Source organism: Rhinopithecus roxellana, chromosome 6 (assembly GCF_007565055.1).
Source record: "Rhinopithecus roxellana isolate Shanxi Qingling chromosome 6, ASM756505v1, whole genome shotgun sequence".
In the NCBI taxonomy this organism is placed as follows: Eukaryota; Metazoa; Chordata; class Mammalia; order Primates; family Cercopithecidae; genus Rhinopithecus; species Rhinopithecus roxellana.
Window position 1 is genome coordinate 66,660,248 of NC_044554.1, and position 20,822 is coordinate 66,681,069.

General features: G+C 39.5%; 1 protein-coding gene across 10 annotated transcripts in view; it reads left to right on the forward strand.

The window, feature by feature from the left end:
- The window catches only part of GRM8 (glutamate metabotropic receptor 8), an 858,863-nt gene that overhangs the window by 636,818 nt on the left and 201,223 nt on the right, over window positions 1-20,822 (forward strand). The window contains exon 8 of one of the 10 annotated variants that reach the window (XM_030933351.1): window positions 20,014-20,026. The exons of the other annotated variants lie outside the window; for them this stretch is intronic. Coding sequence (XP_030789211.1) covers window positions 20,014-20,026 — 13 coding nt within the window. The remainder of the gene's footprint in view (window positions 1-20,013; window positions 20,027-20,822) is intronic. 10 annotated transcript variants of the gene reach the window in all.

Here is a 20,822-nt window from a genome sequence, read left to right on the forward strand (position 1 = left end):
AGAGACAAAGAAGGCCATTACATACTGGTAAAGGGATCAATTCAACAGGAAGAGCTAACTATCCTAAATATATATGCACCCAATACAGGAGCACCCAGATTCATAAAGCAAGTCCTTAGAGACTTACAAAGAGACTTAGACTCCCATACAATAATAATGGGAGACTTCAACACTCCACTGTCAACATTAGACAGATCAACGAGACAGAAAGTTAACAAGGATATCCAGGAATTGAACTCATCTCTGCACCAAGCGGACCTAATAGACATCTATAGAACTCTCCACCCCAAATCAACAGAATACACTCTTTTAGTAAAATGTAAATTCAGTCATTATTGACGATAGTCACCCTGTTGTGCTATCAGATACGATGTCTTATTCATTCTTTCTAACTATTTTTTTAACCCATTAACCATCCCCACTTCCTCTCCATGCCATCTCCCTTACTACCCTTCCCAGTCTCTGGTAATCTTCTATTCTCTATCTCTATGAGTTCAATTGAAAAACCTGATTTGTTTTGACAGTTGATGCTGACCCTTGTACGTTTATACTCTACTGCACAGAAACTAGGAAGTGATTAGGGGTGAAATATAATTTGGGCAGAAAAGTTCACCTTGGACTTTCCCAAAAAATATTTAGAGGGAGTGCTCTTTAGAAGAATGACAGTTTCATTTTCTTTTGTTAATTCCCTCTCAGAACTTTAACCAGAAGTTTTGGCAGCCTGCTTAGTCAGGGGTATTTTCTGAGAAAAGAATAATTAAGAAGGGATAATTGCACTAAAAGTAATTAAAGCATTATTCAGCCATACTGATTTTAATATTGTAGCAGACTTATATTACTGGCCAGGCAAATCAGTGGACTTCAATAAAAAGTGTAGAAATGTATCCAAACACCTGTAATCATTTAGTATATAATAGAAGTAGCATTGAAAATTAGTGGGACACAATATGTTTTATTCAAAATATAGTGTTGGCACAGATTTGGAGAAAATTAAATTTAGATTTATTTTTATCATAGTCTCTAAAATAATGTTCATAGGTATTAGGGAGTTAAATCATCCCTAGGGTTCATTGAGTATTTATTATGTGCCAGATATTATGGCATGCACTTTATATCGATTATCCAATTTATTACTTTTAACTGATCTGTGAAGCAAATACTAATACTACTTATCAGCTTTATGATGAAGAAATTAAGGCACAGATCAGATTAACCACAGATCAGTGGAGGCAGAATAGATTATAAGATTAAGGTCAGTGTTAGGAATGGCTTCCAGTCCTCACGCTTTTAACCAATACTCCTTAAAAGAATGAAATGAAACTGCTGCTGTGTATATATATATGTAGTTGCAGCACAGAGATCTTTCAAAACTTGTCACCAAAAACAAAAACCATGAAGGAAAAAATTTAGCTATATAAAAACTAAAGGCCTCCCCTCTTGAAGAAAATACCGTAAATGAAATAAGATGAATCAATGATATTTTAAATGTGTATGACAGAGAATGGATTAATATATTTAATATAAAGTACCCCTTTAAAAAACTTAATATTCTAGGAAAAAAATGGACAGTAACATGAAACCAATATATAAAAGAAGTGTAAATGGCCCTAAACATGAAAAATGATTAATCTTATTAGCACACAAATAAATGCAAACAAAATCAAGGATATCAGTCTACACTTTTATTTGAAATAGTAGAAATACAAAGACCTGAGTTTCTAACTTCAAAGAATTGAGGAAAAGCAGTAGAATTTAATGCAGTCTTCAAAATAATGTCTTAAGAACAAAATGAAATGGCAAAGCAAACAAGTAAACAAGTATTGCCAAGTAAAAAGAAAGGAAAAGGGTCTCACTTTTATTTATAAGTAAGGCACAGATGTGCATATGGATAAATACTAGTATGTAATGCACCAAACTGTTAACAGTAGTCATTTCTAAGTGGAAGGCTTATGGTTGAATATTTCTCTCTCTTTTTAAAAAATCTTTCCCTCTATTTTCCGAATATTCTAAATGGATGTCTCATATTTGTATTAAGGAAAAAATATGTGTACATAGTGAAGTAAACACTCAAATCTAAAGCCAGCCCAGAGCATCATTTCCCTTTTCTAGTTATTTTTAGTTTACAAAGCTCAATCACATATACATTATTATTTAAGAGAAATGCTATCACACGTAGGTTCCCTCTGACACTTGTAGTAACTGGATTTTCTTTTTTTATTTTATTTTATTTTATTTTATATTTTTTTATTATACTTTAAGTTCTAGGGTACATGTGCATAACGTGCAGGTTTGTTACATATGTATACTTATGCCATGTTGGTGTGCTGCACCCATCAACTCGTCAGCACCCATCAATTCATCATTTATATCATGTATAACTCCCCAATGCAATCCCTCCCTCCTCCCCCCTCCCCCCTCCCCATGATAGGCCCCAGTGCGTGATGTTCCCCTTCCCGAGTCCAAGTGATCTCATTGTTCAGTTCCCACCTATGAGTGAGAACATGCGGTGTTTGGTTTTCTGTTCTTGTGATAGTTTGCTAAGAATGATGGTTTCCAGCTGCATCCATGTCCCTACAAAGGACGCAAACTCATCCTTTTTTATGGCTGCATAGTATTCCATGGTGTATATGTGCCACATTTTCTTAATCCAGTCTGTCACAGATGGACATTTGGGTTGATTCCAAGTCTTTGCTATTGTGAATAGTGCCGCAATAAACATACGTGTACATGTGTCTTTGTAGTAGAATAATTTATAATCCTTTGGGTATATACCCAGTAGTGGGATGGCTGGGTCATATGGTACATCTAGTTCTAGATCCTTGAGGAATTGCCATACTCTTTTCCATAAAGGTTGAACTAGTTTACAATCCCACCAACAGTGTAAAAGTGTTCCTATTTCTCCACATCCTCTCCAACACTTGTTGTTTCCTGACTTCTTAATGATTGCCATTCTAACTGGTGTGAGATGGTATCTCATTGTGGTTTTGATTTGCATTTCTCTGATGGCGAGTGATGATGAGCTTCTATTTCACAGTTTTGAAGATGGTAGGAGATCAGTCAGGGTGGTGGGAAAAATTATACGGAGACGCAAACCTTCTTGGAAGGCTGGGAGGTTCTGCAAAAGCTTCAGGAAAGAATTTGGCTGAAGGCAGCTGAACGCAGCTGAACTCTCAGAGTAGATAACAAGGAAGTGTAAGGGAATTGATCTAGGTAAGTTAGTTTACTTAGGCGTCGGAACCTTGGTGGGGGGGGGGTTGCACAACCATATTAATTACCCACAAGTGTGTTGCCTTAAGGCCTTTGTCTTTATGGCTGTACGGAATAAATGCCTGCAGCTGCTGCTTGTGGAGACTGTGGCCTCTGTGACTCTTTTTGTTGTTGTTGTTGTTGTTGAGACGGAGTCTCGCTCTGTCGCCCAGACTGGAGTGTGGTGGCCGGATCTCAGCTCACTGCAAGCTCCGCCTCCCGGGTTTACGCCATTCTCCTGCCTCAGCCTCCCAAGTAGCTGCGACTACAGGCGCCCGCCACCTCGCCCGGCTAGTTTTTTTTTGTTTTTGTTTTTGTTTTTTTTTGTTGGTTTTTTTTTGTATTTTTTAGTAGAGACGGGGTTTCGCCGTATTAGCCAGGATGGTCTTGATCTCCTGACCTCGTGATCCGCCTGTCTCGGCCTCCCAAAGTGCTGGGATTACAGGCTTGAGCCACCGCGCCCGGCCGAATGTGGTCTTCTTATAAACTGTTAATAGATAAACCCAATGCCGCAGGATTCATCTTGGACCAGGTTGCAGTATTGAGTGGACTGTGGACCTAGATAACAGGTGGTACATGTGCCTCACGTTTATCATCCCCAAACTTCTTGGATTGGATGCTCTCTTAGGCTCCGTCCAAGACTGCCAGTTTTAGATCCTGTTCTCTGCTCATCCAGTCCTGCTCATTGGTTCCAATCACTGGTTCTGTTCTTTGTAAATCGTTTTACTTTCTCCCTCAAATATAAGTCCAGGCCATTTTCTTTCTCTTCTTTTTGGTCTCTGGAGAAGCATGACTTTATTCTTTTTGGAATTTGAGTTCACCAACGTTTAGCTTCTGTTCAGAACTGCCTTCCATGACTCTGGGAGCCGTAACTCAGCCCATGGCTCCTGGACTGTTGTTGGAAATGTGTGGCCTCAGCATATATTATGCCATCAACTTCACTCAGCTGAATCTCACCTCTTCTTTGTGCCTACTTCTCTTTATTTATTTTCCTATTTCTCCTTTTGAACTCATATGCCTTTTAAAAGCTCTAGTTGCATTAAATTCTTCCCGATGGCTCAGGCCATTCCAGGCAACACATCATCAGCTGCAGGCTGTTGTTTCTTCTTAAAAATTAATATAACCTTTCGCATCTCTTTACTTAATTTTAGTTTGTCTTTTCCTGCTTTAGAGAAGACAAATCTATAATGAGGATTAGGGAGGAGTTCCCTATGCGTACATAGGCCACAGGCCTTCTTTTCTGCAAGCTTTAAATCACTCTGCAGAGGCTCCTTCTCTGGATTTTCCGCACTCACTCCACCCCCACCACAATGGCTTACTAATTAAATGACTGAATTCAAAGGTTCAAGTGCATTCCCAGCACACACACTATGTCATTAGGTTTATGCACACAAAGTAGTTTTACTGAATTTATACTTTTGACCTGTTATGTTTAGGCAAACACTTTCTTCCTAAAGCCTGCAGACTCCGGAGTTCAGAAGTTCTGAAATTCACAGATGCTGAGAGTGATAGAAGCTTGGAACTATTATACATGCCCTCTGTTTTCAAAGTTCATGTTCATAAAACATTGATTGCCCTAATAGTTCATAAATGTTAGAAATTCATATTTGGTTTACTAATGCAGTCTAGTTGTTCTCTTGTTTGTAAATTGGAATTGTATGTGACTTTTTTTGGGGGGGGGGGTTGTTTTTACTGCTAAGAAAATATGTCAGTGTCCACTGCTCTGTTAGGTTGGTACAAGAGTATTTGTGGGTTTCACCACAATTAAAAACCACAATTACTTTTGCACCAATGTAATATTTAATGTCAGGCAAGCAACTTAAAGCTCATTTTTTCTTTCTAAAAAGTTATTTTATTTTTGTGTGTAGGCACAACCTGACTTGATCTCTGTGATTCCATATTAATTTCCGTATGCCTTATTTTCTTCACCTAAAAAAAATGAAGACAATACCTCATGGATTTCTCTTGAAGAATAAATAATAGAAATCACTGTAGCACTCAGTAAATATAAATTGCTGTACGAACATTACTAAATCACAGTCACTGTGCTGTCTACATAAGCACTTTTCATTTGGGTTCCTTGCTAATGCATTAATCTGTTGCCAGAGGTAAGACGCTGCAACCGACGTCAGAAGTGGATGAATTTTTTCCCTGAATGCACATAGCCTTCAAAGGCGATGCTTACTGATGAGAGGCAGAACATTGTTATTATGATGATTATTATTATTAATGACAAACACAGCTACTCTGTGAACACAAGCATCTCCAACATGCAGAAATAACCCCTCTCTGTCCCAACTATTAACTCTGATCTCCTTTTAGTGGCTGCGATTCTGTTTGGTAGGTTTTATTTTATTTTATTTTGTTTTATTTATTTATTTATTTATGAGACAGAGTCTCACTTTGTCATTCAGGCTAGAGTGCAGTGGCACAATCTCCGCTCACTGTAACCTCCACCTCCCAGGTTCAAGTGATTCTCTTGCCTCAGCCTCCTGAGCAGCTGGGATTACAGGCACGTGCCACCAAACCTAGCTAATTTTTGTATTTTGAGTAGAAACCATGTTGGTCAGGCTGGTCTTGATCTCCTGACCTTATGATCCACCCGCCTTGGCCTCCCAAAGTGGTGGGTTTACAGGAGTGAACCACTGTGCCTGACCGGTTTGGTAGGTCTTAATTCCAAAATAGCGTGAGAAGTGGCAACTGTTAGATCTCTCACCAATTCGAATGCCAATAAGATGCCCCAGGCAGTCAAGGCTGGCTTTTGCCTAAACCCCTCTTTCACATTCCTCACTGTTTTGACTACCAGAAGAAAAGGGTGTGGGGCACAGTTAGCAAGTTATTCTAGTTATCTTACCCCAATCTCCAGATCCCCAGAAGTCTAACATTTAATGGCCCTTGGACTGATTTTATTGTTACTATTTCTAGTCTATAGTTTGTAACCCCACTCCTCCCCTCCCCCATAAACAGAAAGCCAATACTAAAAGTTCAGTGGGCAGTTCCCTGAATTTGATGATTGGTAGGCAATTTAAGATAAATTTTACTATTTATGTTACAATACCAGCTATGAAGAAAGGGTTGAGTACAATAACTATTTCTCTCAATATGAGAAAGTGCAGAGATTAGCCCATTTTCTGTGTGTCTCTATAAGTATAGTTACCCTGGAATGTGATTTTAATGCTATGTTTTCCCTTGTTTCATGCTTTGGAAATGTTTCTACCTTGGGAGTCAGTTAAATCACCTGTGGATGTTTTAAATAATCCTTGTGATTAAGCAAGTAAAATATCTTCTTTAGATTTGGACCAGCTATTTGGTTTCCGTCATCATTTTGGACATTATTTGATAAATTAAAACAGTAATACTCATTCAGATGCCTAATATGTTTGTAATGAGATATCCAAGAAAATGTCATCTCATGTGTTTATTTCTAGATAGTATCCATCAGAGATATGCATGGTTTAAGATGAATAACCAGTAGTTGGGACCAAGAAGGATGATGTATTAGTCCGTTTTAACACTGCCATAATGATACTGAAATAGACACACAGTGACAGACAGAGACAGAGAGAGAAAGAGAGAGGCCATAATCCAATCACCTCCCACCAGATCTCTCCCTCAACCCATGGGGATGATAATTCGAGATGAGATTTAGGTGGGGATACAGAGTCAAATCATATCAGATGAAATGTTTTAAATTTTCCATTATATTTGAAAAGATTATGGGATGCAATTGGGATCCCATAGGATAAGTGGATAGAGAAGATTGTGGTACAGAACTTAACTAGATGGTCTGATAGGGTGGGTTCTGAATATTACATTGAAAATATGAGTGAATGATAGACTGGCAAAGGAATATGAAGAGCTAAGGATATTTTTATTGTCTTTATGACAATATGACAATATAAAAGTTATGAAAAGCACATTTACGCAGAATCAATCACATTTTCTTTCTGAAAAATAAAACCTATGTTGCACCCTCCATTTTATGTATTTTATTTTTTCACTTTTCTGGCCAAATTTTCTCAGTTCTGTTTCTTTGGGTCACTTCTTGCATTTGCCAGAGACATTTCCTCCAATCAATGATTATTTGCATTAGTTCCCTGTGGCTCTTCCTGAATTTTTTCAATGGCATAGTAATTTTTTCTTGAACATTTCCTACTGCTTTAATTTTCGCTCCTGTTTTAAATTCTTCATTAACTTTAATTAAGCTTTCCCAAGGCTTAAATACCTATAAAACTTTTTAAAACTTAATCATTTGATTTGCATGCTCAGCTTCCCTAGTCTTACCTGGTTTTAAGACTGTTAAACCTAAAATTGTGCCTGGGAGATGGTGTGATCACAGAAGGGAAAAGAAATGATGACATTGTTATTGAAAGTTTAATGATGAGTTTCACTGGAAAAATCTCCAACTTCAGTGTTCTTTGTGTTTCATGCTGATAAGCCACTAATAATTTTAAATGCCTTCATTTTAGGTTTAATTTATTAAAAACACTTATAGTTTTCAAGTCCACATAAATACTGGGTACAATGCATTTGGTCTAGAAGAAAATGAGCCTTACATTGTCCTTTGCAGATTTTGTTGCTTACCTCAGCAAGGCTCTTTGATTTTAATTCTGTAGCCCATAAGCCTGCCATATTTTTCTGAGTAAGAATTTGGAACTAGAGGTTGACCTTAAGGATAAAGTATCTCATTTTTCTTCAACGTTAAGATAAAGAAATTAAAGCCCAGAGAGGTTAAGTTTGCAGAGCAGGATACTAGCAGAGCCAGAGAAGAACCCAGGGATTTGAATGCTCTGAGGTTTGTTCACACACCAGTCACTAGGGGCTATCAGTATAACCATAAGCCGGAAAGACCGTCAGTTGGTCTGAAAAATCACACTTGTCACCTCACCTAATCAGGTCCAGATGTAGAAGAATAATAAGAATGTGCCTGAATCTGCTTAGGGGTCTAGTTATTTCTATAAATGGGTATATAGACAGTTCACTTTAATTCTAATGGATGCCATTTCCTCTTGACTCTATGGAAAGCTGTAACTCTCTTATGATCCCACTATATGGACTCTAGGACTATGCCTTTGTGACTTTCAAATCCAGCAGTTGTTTATAGTTTGTGTTATAAGATCTCCTGCCAGTTATCAAAGGTATCTTTCCTATTATTTGAGATAGCCTTGTGTTCAATTGTTTCCTCTTCTTCCCCACAACGCGTATTACCAGGGTAGGCTCTGTTACTACTTCTGAGGATGATAAATAGAAATATAGTTTGCTTTTTGATTAGAAAGGAAACAACACTATTGAACTGAAGTGCATTAAAACAAATACCCCGCGTAGTCATGGGTATTCTTGTTCCAGATTAATTGCCCTGGACTATTATTTGGATTTGAGCTTTGTGATTTTTGAAGTTTCCATATGTAACATAATCCCTTTTTTATTGTAAGTCATAGAAGCAGCTGAAAACTGAACCAGTTTGATAAAATAAGTATATTTTCTGTAAAGGTTTATGTGCTTTCAGAAACTAATTCTTGTCTATATAATCAATATAATTTTCTTCTTATTTCTGTTGTAGTTACCTTATTTAATATAATTTGAAACAAAATCAGTTATTTTAATGCAAAAAGGCAAGAGTTTTATCTTCTTATTAATGAGGCCACTTATTTGGCCATTTCTGTGAAATAAATGGTTTGAATGAATCCCACTAATTGAATTGCCTGTTTTAGTAAGGATCACCCTCTCTTTACCTCCTTTTTTTTGTTTTTTGAGACAGGATCTCACTCTGTCACCCAGTTTATTTTGGAGTTTCCAAAATCATGAGTTGGTTCAAATAATTGTAAATAACAAAAGTAGATATGATTACATTTTAATTAATCAGAACTCAAGTAATTAGAATCCTTTATTTAATCCAAAATTATTTAACTTGATTTGCAGTGGCAATCATAGTTCACTGCAGCCTCGAACTCCTGGGCTCAAGTAATCCTCCACCTCAGACTCCCCAGTAGTTGGGATTACAGGCATGCACCAACACACCTTGCTGTTTAAAAAATGTTTTTGTAGAGACGTATTCTCACTATCTTGCCTGGCTGGTTTTGGCCATTTTTGAACTCTTTTGATTCTCACACATTTTATAGGGTTTTCCCTAGAGTACACAGCTCTTTATTCCTTAGGGGGATCTTAAAATATGGAGATCCCTATTTTATTGGGATGAGGTCAGTGTTCCTGTGACTAATCACTAACTGAGTTACATATGTCACTGAGGAAAACTGTTCATCTAAGCTACAGAGATTCCTGACATTGGGAAGGAGACACAGAATTAGCCTTAAACCTGTTAGAATAAAGAGTGTAAGCCTTCTGTATTAGTCACAGTTCTTTCGAGTGATGTAATTAATAGGATATATATACATATATAAAGGGGAGTTTGTTAAGGAATTAACACACAATCAAAGGTCCCACAATAGGCGGTCTGCAAGCTGAGAAGCAAGGAAACCAGTCTGAGCCCCAAAGCTGAAGAAGTTGGAGTCTGATGTTTGAGGGCAGGAAGCATCCAGCATGGGAGAAAGATGTAGGATTGGAGGCTAAGCCTGTCTGGTATTTTCACATTTTTCTGCCTGCTTTATATTCTGGCCATGCTGGCAGCTGATTAGATGGTGCCCATCAGATGATTTCTTTGTCACCCACATTGTCACCCAGATGAAGGGTAGGTCTGCTTTTCCCAGCCCACTGACTCAAATGTTAGTCTCCTTTGGCAACACCCTCAGAGACACACCCGGTATCAATACCTTGCATCCTGCAATCCAATTAAGTTGACACTAAGTATTAACCATTGTAAGTCTACCCTTGTCGACTCGAACCCATACACATCTGAGATCACACATTATCTTCAAATAAAGACAATAATAAGTCATAATTACACCTAACACAATGCAGCTATCCTTCATACAACCAGAAATGCACCAATCCCCAACCTAAATGCTATTACATAAAGCTAACAATACTTAAATGCTATTATTAAGTCAATAAATCTGATGTCACATGATAAAAGAAAAAGGAAATAAAATGAAAATACTTTCTTAGTTCAAGTGTATACATGCACAAACGTGTTTTTAACAAAAGAAGGAGGAAATACCCATGACAATTACAGTCCTCGTTTCTGCAGCTGGTCACGTGGTCGTAGCTGGTATTGATGACTACCTTCTTCTACTACCCATTCTGTATGCCCTTTGCCTTCAGCAAGCACCTCAGCAGGTCGTGGTTTTTTCCTGGTGCAGTGACCCAAATCTTCATTCCTGAGGGGTCTGGGCCATTTGTAGTCCTGCCTGGATTGGGCTGTTGTAGTTTCCCATTTACCTGAATCACGGGGCATGGTAATACTGAGAGACGCCCTAATTGATCTGTATTCCATGCATACTCTTCCTTACCTCCATTGTGGAGTACTAGACTGATTTCATCTTGATAGTCTCGGTCAATTACCCCAGTCAACACAGTTAACTCCCTTCTTAGCCTGTTGACTTAAAGGTAGGAGGAGCCCAAAGTGTCCAGGTGGCAATCTTAACATCCAGTTTAATGGAATTATTGTTGTGTCTCCTGGTGGCAGCATTCCTCACTCTGTAACTAAGACCTCTAGGTGAGCAGAACATAATGTCGCAGTAACAGGAGGCAAAAATTTTGCTAGTGGATCACTAAGGGTGATGGTGAGTGGTGCCACTTCCACTTCTACCCCTTAATTCCTGGACCCATGAATTCTGGCTATGGGAGAAACAGTGCCATATATGGGATGCTGATTCAGAGCATACACAGCCTTCTAGAGGATTTTGCCCCAGCCCTGCAAAGTATTATCACCTAGTTGGCATTTTAATTGTGTCTTCAAAAAGCCATTCTACCATTCTGTCAATCCAGCTGCTTCAGAATGATGGGGAACATGGTAAGACCAGTGAATTTCATGAGCATGAGCCTACTGCTGCACTTCTTTAGCCTTAAAGTGAGTGCCTTGGTCACAGGCAATGCCGTGTGGGATACCATGACAGTGGATAAGGCATTCTGTGAGTCCATGGATGGTAGTCTTGGCAGAAGCATTGCGTGCAGGACAGGCAAACTCATATCTGGAGTATGTGTCTATTCCAGTGAGGACAAACCTCTGCCCTTTCCGTGATGGAAGAGGTCCAATATAATCAACCTGCCACCAGGTAGATGGCTGATCACCTCAAGGAATGGTGCCCGTGTTCGTCTCCACTTCTGGCAAATCGGGCACTCAGCAGTTGCCATAGCTAGGTCAGCCCTGGTGAGTGGAAGTCCATGTTGCTCAGCCCATGCATAACCTCCATCCCTGCCACAATGGCCACTTTGTTCATGGGCCCATTGGGTGATGACAGAGGTGCTGGGGAAAGAGGCTGAGTGGTGTCCACAGAACAGGTCATCCTCTCAACTTGATTATTAAAATCCTCCTCTGCTGAAGTCACCCGTTGTTGAGTGCTCACATGGGATACAAATATCTTCATAGTTTTTGACCACTCAGAGGGGTCTGTTCACATACCTCTTCCCCAAATTTCTTTGTTGCCAATTTTCCAATCATGCTACTTCCAAGTCCCTGACCACCCAGCCAAACCATTGGCTACAGCCCATGAATCAGTACATAATCACACATCTGACTATTTCTCCTTCCATGGAAAGTGCACATCCAGATGCACTGCTCAAAGTTCTGCCCCCTGGGAAGATTTCCCTTCACTGCTGTCCTTCAGGGATATCCTAGAAAGGGGCTTTATTGCTACAGCTGTCCACCTTTGGGTGGTGCCTGCATTTGTGCAGAACCATCTGTGTATCAGGCCCTAGTCTTCTCTTTCTCTGTCAACTGATTATAGGGAACTCCCCATGAGGCCACTGGTGCAGGCTGGGGGAGAGAAGGCAGGGTGGCTGGACTGGAGACCTTGGACATTTGAGTCACTTTCTCATGTAACTTCAGGACCTGCTGAAGCCGGATCACATATATACCACTTCCATTTGATGATGGAATGCTGTGGTACATGACCTACTTGGTGACTAGATGGGTCAGAAAGCACCCAGTTCATGATAGGCAGTTGAGGTCACATGGTGACTTGATGACCCATAGTCAGATGTTCAGTTTCCACCAAAGCCCAGTAAAAGGCCAAGAGCTGTCTCTCAAAAGGAGAGTAGTTATCTGCAGAAGATGGTAGAGCCTTGCTCCAAAATCCTAGAGGCCTCTGCTGTGATTCACCTGTGGGGGCCTGCCAAAGGCCCCAAACAGCATCCCCATCTGCCACTGACACCTCAAGCACCATTGGATCTGCTGGGTCATATGACCCAAGTGGCAGAGCAGCTTGCACAGCAGCCTGGACCTATTGCAGAGCCTTCTCCTTTCCTGCACCCCACTCAAAACTGGCAGCCTTTCGGGTCACTCGATAAATGGGCCAAAGTAACACACCCAACTGAGGAATGTATTGCCTCCAAATCCAAATAGACTCACTAAGCATTGTGCCTTATGTAGGAGGGGCCAAATGCAGCAACTTATCCTTTACCTTAGAAGGAATATCTCTACTTACTCCACTCCAGGTACCAAAATCTGTATTAGTCAAGCTTCTCGGAGGGAGAGAACTAATAGGATAGAATATAAAGGACAGTTTATTAAGGAGTATTAACTCACATGAGCACAATGTCCCTCAACAGGCTGTCTGGAAACTGAGAAGCAAAGAAGCTAGGCCAAGTCCCAAAGCTAAAGAACTTGGAGTCTGATGTTCAAGGGCTGGAAGCATCCAGCACAGGAGAAAGATGTAGGCTGGGAGGCTAAGCCAGTCTAGTCTTTCCACGTTTTTCTGCCTGCTTTATATTCTGGCTGTGCTGGCAGCTGATTAGATGGTGGCCACCCATATTAAGGGTGGGTCTGCCTTTCTCAGCCCACTGGCTCAATGTTAATCTCCTTTGTCAATACCTTCACAGACACACACAGGGTCAATACCTTGCATCCTTCAATTAAGTTGACACTCAGTTTTAACCATCATACCCTCTTAAGTGGATCTCCCTCCTTTGTCTCTGTTATCACATCTATAATAGATAATTCACATTTGGGGTCCACATTTTTAGACATAGATTAAGGTAGTATGATTTACTTGACTAAGAAATGCCCTAAGCTAATATAGCTTCTAAAAAGTGAGTCTATGTATGATCATGAGACTGTCTTCCCACAGCCATTTCTTAAATGACTGGCAAATGAAATCTCCAAATTGTATCATCCCTATAGGGATGCCACAGAAGTAAAGATAACTACTCCAGTAAATATGGTGGGGATATGGTGTTTCCCTATATTCTTCATCTAAGAATTACATTGCTCTAATAAATAGGTCTTAATATCAGTGTCGTTGTTCAGCATTTGTTAATTTAAAGGTATCATTTAAATCATAGTAAATTTTTCTGTTTGAGTTTATGTGTATGTTTGAGATTATGTGTGTGTTTGGTTTTTAAATACCAACTTGTTGGTATCTACCAGAAAATGTTATGACTGATCCAGAAGCATAAATGCATCCAGTCATCCGAGAAATTAGCCAGATTTGGCTTCTGGTTTTGGATCTCAGCTAATGAATCTATCCTGTTAGACAGTTATATTGTTCTTACCCTTCTCTTTAGAGCCATGACAGACACCACACAAAGGAAGCACTACAGACCACAGAGGAATCATGGGTATTGTGATTGACAATGATTAATTCAAACATTGGACAGATATTTTTGAACAGCAACTCTGTGTACCTGGCATTACATTAGGCGTAAAATACTAGAGACAGATAAAATAGACCAATTGTGATTTTTTATGAAAATCGGAAGATTTTTATTAAAAAGACAGTTTTAATGAAAATCGGATAGGGAGGATAGATAATAAACAATCACATTAAAAATCAGTGATTTCTGGGAACTGTGATAGGTATATAGGGGATGGCTTGAGAGTGTGATAAGGACTCTGCTGACACTGACAGGATAAAAAGGTCTCTCCGAAGTTTGGAATGAAGTCACATTAGGTGGGCAGCACCTTCCTGGCAGAGTAAACGTCTTGTGTAAAGGTCCCAAAAACAGAAAAGCCTATCTGTTTTAAGGAGGTGAAATGAGGTAAGATCCTGGAGAATTAAATGTGGGATGGTGCATACGATGCAGCTAAGGAGCTAGCCAGAATCTAAATTGTTCATTGTTTTGGAAGTGATAGTAAGGACTTTGGATGTCTTCCAATGTACAATGGCACACCATTGAAGAATTTTGATTAAGGTAATTACATGATTTTGTTTCTAGAAATTTACTTTGCTATGAAGAAAATGCATTGGAAGAGAACAACATGGGAAAAGGGTGAGACATTTTACAAGCAGATGTTTTGGTGCATTTGTGAGATAATGGTGATTCAACTTAGGGTGGTAACAAATGCAGATAGAAATGAGTCGACAAATTTGAAGTGTATTTTGAGGCAAAGCCGACTACTTGGAAAATGTTTAAAGAGAGAGCTTTCAATGATGGCTCCAGATTCTTCATGTAAGCACCTCTGGATGGTGTTGCCATATGCTAAGATGCAAGTGGTTTGGAATGGAGGAGAGGGAGCTCAGTAGTTCATTTCTACATGTGTTTAATTTGAATTGACTATGAAATATCTGAGTTGGACTGTCAGGGGCATAGCTGAATATATGAATCTGAAATTTGAAGAAGGGAATAGGCTGAGTTAGATATTTGACTAGAATTTTTCATTGCAGGTAATAAAAGCCAAATGTGGCAAATTCAACCCATAAGATCTATAAGTGTGTATATATGTATAGGTATATATCTATATATATTTATATCTCTATCTATCTATCTATCTATCTATCTATCTATCTATCTATCTATCTATCTATGTAGAGAGCAAGAACCCCCCTAAAATCCTCACAATAAATGTGCTTATACATTTGTTGATTTAGGGGGGTCTTGCTGTGTTGTGTAGGCTGGCCTTAAGCTACTGGGCTCAAGCAATCTTCCCACCTCAGCCTCCTGAGTAGCTGGGACTACAAGCATGCACCACTGTGCTTGGTTCCTAAAAGAAAAAGAGATTTATTAAAAGATATTGGGAAGTTTGCAGACTTTCCATGATGACCTACTGGGAACAAAGCCCTAGAATCACCACCCAAAAGTCATCTGAGAAAAACAACATTGCTGCCACCCCTGGGCAAAATCATGATGGCTTGTAGTAAATATAGCACCAGCCCTGGCCATTATATGCAGGAAATGGGACAACCATCTCTCTTCCTCTGGCAAGTGTTGTTTAATGAAATGCAACACGAGAGAACAATTACAGAAGAATGACACCAATAGTAATACCAGCTATAAAAACACAACTATAGAATCTTTACTATGTGCCAAGTACAAGATTAAGCACTTTACATGGATTATATCATTTAATCACTACAAAAAAACCAATGGAGGAAAATAATTGCTATCCTCATTTTATAGATGAGGAAGTTTAAAACTTTATAGATGAATCCAGTATGTGGTGGGCCTTTGATTCAGACTTACTTAAGCCTGCAGAACTCCTTCTCTTAAGCATGTGGGTGGTATTACACAGCTGAGAGGCTATGGCCAGGAAGAACTGATAAGTGTCTCCTGGTTTGGCAACATGGACACAATTTGTAGCCTTCGAAATGGAAGCTTCAATGCTGATAGAGGGAGGAAATGAAAGAGGAATGAAGGGTGAAGGAATAGGGGTTGATGAGTGGAGATAGCCTTTCAGGTAACTTTTTTGAGACCTTTGGCTGAAAAGAAAAGTAGAAAGATCTGGTGGTAGCTGAAGAAGGATCAGGGTATCAAAGGAACTTCCTTCCTTCCCTCCCTCCCCTCTTTCCTTCCCTTTTCTTCCCTTCCCTCCTTCCCTCTTTCCCTTTTTCCCTCCTTCCCTCCTTTTCTCTTTCCTTTCTTCTTCTCTCTCTTCCACCCTGAAGACACTTCTTCCTTTAATCCTAAAGTAAAGCAATGTGCCTTTGAAAGCAGATAGGTTAAGTCTTGGCAGGGAAGAAGAGGTTAAGAAAGCAGTAAGACAAAATAAACTGTGAATAGAGGCCCCTGGGCATGTGGAGGGATGATGGCCAGAGTGCAGTGGGATTGAGCCTTAATGTAACATTTTATCTCTACTTCAGCTGTAGAGACAGAGAGGGAGGGTGTGAGTAAAAGACCTTGAAAATTCAGTTGTGGAATAAAAGTAGGGGCTATGGTGTATGACTTCTATTTTCCCTGGTAAAATATAGGGTAAGATCATCAGCTGAGGCAACAGGAAAATGGAAACTGAGATTTAGTAGGAGACAGAAGAGGGGCAAATTTGTTGAGCCCAGTGAGAGAGAGCCAGATGGCTAAGAAATCTAGTGAGATTTCCAGGCAGTGTTGAAGTCTTGAATATTAATGATCATGAAGTTGAAGTACCACTTAGTACTAATCAGACAAGCCATTTCTCTTTCCCTCACCAGGAAAACATTTTAAAGTTGTAATGTGGTCACTCAATGAGTTCTTCCTGTTCACTGCATAGACAAAATTAATCAATTGAGATGGTGCTGTTGCAGTATAGAATTTAATTGACATGAGTTCAGCCCACGTGGGAGAACTGGAGCTATCACTCAAATCAATCTCCCTAACAGATTGGAGGCTAGGGTTTTTATGGACCGTTTGGTGGGTAGGGGGTTAGGGAATTGATGTTGTTGATTGGTTGGGAATAAAATCATAGGGGTGTGGAAAATGGCCCTGGTGTGCTGAGTCCTCTGGGTGGGGCCACGGGACCAATTGAGTCATGAGTCACAAGTTTCAGTGGGATTCATCTGAAAAAGTACTCAAAAACCAATCTTAGGTTCTACAATAATGATGTTATCTATAGGATCAATTGAAGAAGTCAAACATCTTGTGACCTCTGGCCACAAGACCCCTGAGCAGTAAGAGATTAGAGAAACTATACCTACATCTCAGCAGATTTCAGGTTCTGCCCATCATCCTATTCTTGTGGCCTTTTATTAGTCTAACAAAGGTGGTTTTTGGTCTCTGAGCAAGGAAGGCATTAGTTTTAAGGGGAGACTAATGTCATCCTAGCTTTCAAGTTAAACTATAAACTAAATTCCTTCAAAAGTTATCTTGGCCTATGCCCAGGAATGACCAAGGATAGCTCAGAGGTCAGAAGTCAGATGGCATCAACCTTGTCAGACTTCTCTTGCTATCATAATTTTGCAAAGGTAGTTTCAATAACACAGGGAGAATGGAGAATGGACTGTAGACTGAACAGAACTCAGAACAGGGAGACATTAGTATCCTCACAGAATAATTCTTCCTTTTGGGGAAATGATTATCTATTATGACCTTTTCTGAGTGTGGTTCCCTGGACCCTGGTCATGGCTGTCACTGCAGACAACATCCAGTTATTTGTCTTGAGTTGCGCTTATTTTTTTTTTTTTTTGTCTTTTTTTTTTTTTTTTTCCTTTTTGTGGAGAACGGGGTCTCGCTGTATTACCCAGGCAGGTCTCGAACTCCTGGGCTCAAGCTATCCTCCCGCCTCTGCCTCCCTGAGAGCTGGGATTACAGGCATGAGCCACCGCGCCCGGCTTGTCTTGATAACCAACTATTAAACTAAAATAATTCACTGTGTTGCCAGTTGTTCTTTCCCCACTGTGGGAGTTAGAAAGCATTTGGAAATTGGTTATGTCATATAATACTTGCACTGTACATACGGTCTTCCAGAATAGGGAAGATTTAGGCAATAGTCTGGGAAGTGAAGTGCAAGCTATACACAGAAAACTAGCCAATGTTTTCATGAGATTTTGATTGAATAGACTAATTTTCAATCGGAGGAAAACCATCCTCTTTTGCAGCATCACTTCTGTCCTTGGGGATGTATCATTTCTGTCCATGGAAAACACTGCCATATGGTCGTGGCATCAGACATATTTAACCTTGAAAATTAGATCTTAAAGCAGAAAAGCCAAGGGGTGATGTGAGTTCTCACACTTTGTCTACATTCCTTTCAAAAACTCAACCAAATTATAATGAAAGAGGGAATATTTATGAGTAAAGTATGAGGCTGCTGTTGACATGAGGCATTTATGATTCAAACTTTACATTTACATTTGAAAATATGATATATTTTAATATTAAACTTCATTCTACAAATACAGTTTGGACTGATTCATTCACAGGTAGCACTGAAGGGCAAATTCTGGAATTGCAACATTGTTTCAAGATGCCACCTAATGTAAGATTCACCATTGACTTCAGAAGCATATTTCTGCAAAAGACGAAATGCTGCATTAAATGTACATGATTTCCTTGTAACTAAACCCACTTTTTCATACATTTATTCAAATGATATCATTTGACTAGACTCTTCTGTATCATGATCAAAAGTTGAGTCTGAACCTTCATCATATACAGTCTGTGCATTCTGCACGACCTTTGGTGACCCTGTGTTGAGCGACTTTCCAAAGTCTGTGCTTCTGATCTTGACCTCTTCACTTGCCTTAGCTTTGACAGAATAATGTTGAAGTACAGGGAAGAATACCAGATTTTGTTGGCATTTCCTATTTTGTTGAATTTCCAGTTTTAAATTTTCCATAATAGAAGTAGATACTCCTGGATATTAAACAGTTTTTCTTGAACATCAGCTGGAAGCTTTTGAAAATAATTGAGTTTTAGTCTGTAAACACAGTGGATCTCTGGAACTTCTCATAGTTTTTAAAATCCTATGATATTCCAAGATATTTGACAAATTCTGTTGCTTTTAATTATCCTTTTGCATGTGTATTTGGTGGTTTTTAAATTTAATAACTGTACATATACATGGATATATACACACATATAAATATACACCAGGTTTTAATTATATGTGTATTCTTTCTTAAAAATTGGAAACCACTTGATGTTGAACTTATAACATAATACACATTTTTTTTTACCTACAGTGATTCATTGCTTCAAACTATATATCTATATATATCTTCTATCTATATATCTATATATATCGTCTGTCTATCTATCTATCTATCTATCTATCTATCTATCTATCTATCTATCTATCTATCTATCTACACGTATTTAAGACGAGTTCTCACTCTGTCACCCAGGCTGGGGTGCAGTGGCACAATCTCAGCTCACAGAAACTTCTGCCCCACCGGGCTCAAGCGATCCTCCTACCTCAGCTTCCCAAGTAGCTGGGACCACAGGCATGCACCACCACGCCCAGCTATTTTTTTTGTATTTTTAGTAGAGACAGATCTTGCCATGTTGCCCAGGCTAGTCTCAAACTCCTATGCTCAAACAATCCGCCCTCCTCACCCTCCCAACATGCTGGGATTATAGGCTTGAGCCACTGCACCTGGCCTGCTTCTAACAATATGAATAATAATGATAGTTAACATTTATTGAGCACTTCCTATGTGCCAAACACAATTCTTGGCACTCATTAATATTAACTCATGTAATCCTTACACTTACCCTATTGTCACCCCCATTTTACAGATAAGCCACAGGAGAGAAAGTAACTTCCCCAGAGTCACATGGCTCTTGAGTGGTAGAACTAGATCAAAAGCTTTTGATTCCAGCAAATGTGTTTTTGATCACTAGCAACATCGCCTCTTAAAGAAAATATACTTTCTTCAAGTCTATCTCTATCACATTTGGTATAACAATCCTTTGCTTGAATGTTGTATTACAGCATCATCTTCTTTTTTTTTTTTTTTGAGAGGGAGTCTCACTCTGTGGCCAAGGCTGGAGTGCAGTGGTGCGATCTCGTCTCACTGCAAGCTCCACCTCCTGGGTTCACGCCATTCTCCTGCCTCAGCCTCCCGAGTAGCTGGGACCACAGGTGCCCGCCACCATGCCAGGCTAATTTTTTTTTTTTTGTATTTTTAGTAGAGACGGGGTTTCCCCGTGTTAGCCAGGATGGTCTCGATCTCCTGACCTCGTGATCCTCCCGCCTCAGCCTCCCAAAGTGCTGGGATTACAGGCAGGAGCCACTGTGCCTGGCCTACAGCATCATCTTTTTTGATGACATTTTAAATCACAATTAGAAATAAAAATGTAAAGTCCAATCATGTGTGGTGCTTCCAGTGAAAGTGATGCAGGGATGAGAATCAGATACCTTCAGCACAAAGCCGAGTTGTGCAACGTGCTCCTCACAACCACTGTAAAATAGACACTCATTAAGAAATGTTTGTGTGTAGGAAATGTGTTCTTTAGACTAATGAGATACAGTAACAATAATAAAGAGCTACCATTTATTCAGTGCTTCCTATGTGGCTGACCCTTTATGACAGACGATGCTAGTGCCTACCTAGTATCTCCTCATTTTGTATGACTGAATGCAATCTAGTTTACTTTGGGATAGCAATGTGCCCGCCCAAGTTCTAGTTAGAGGAGCCCCCATAAGGAGCCTCCAGTCTTGCCAATGAGGTGTAACCAGAAGACAGGAGGTTAAAACGTGGAGAAGATTTCTTTTTTCAGATAAAAAAAGAACAATTTTGCCACAAGAGACATGTGCTTTGGATCCTCATACCTTTGTGCTTCAGCTGATGTTGTCTGCTCTGCCCATTTTACCTTTCCAAATCCCACCC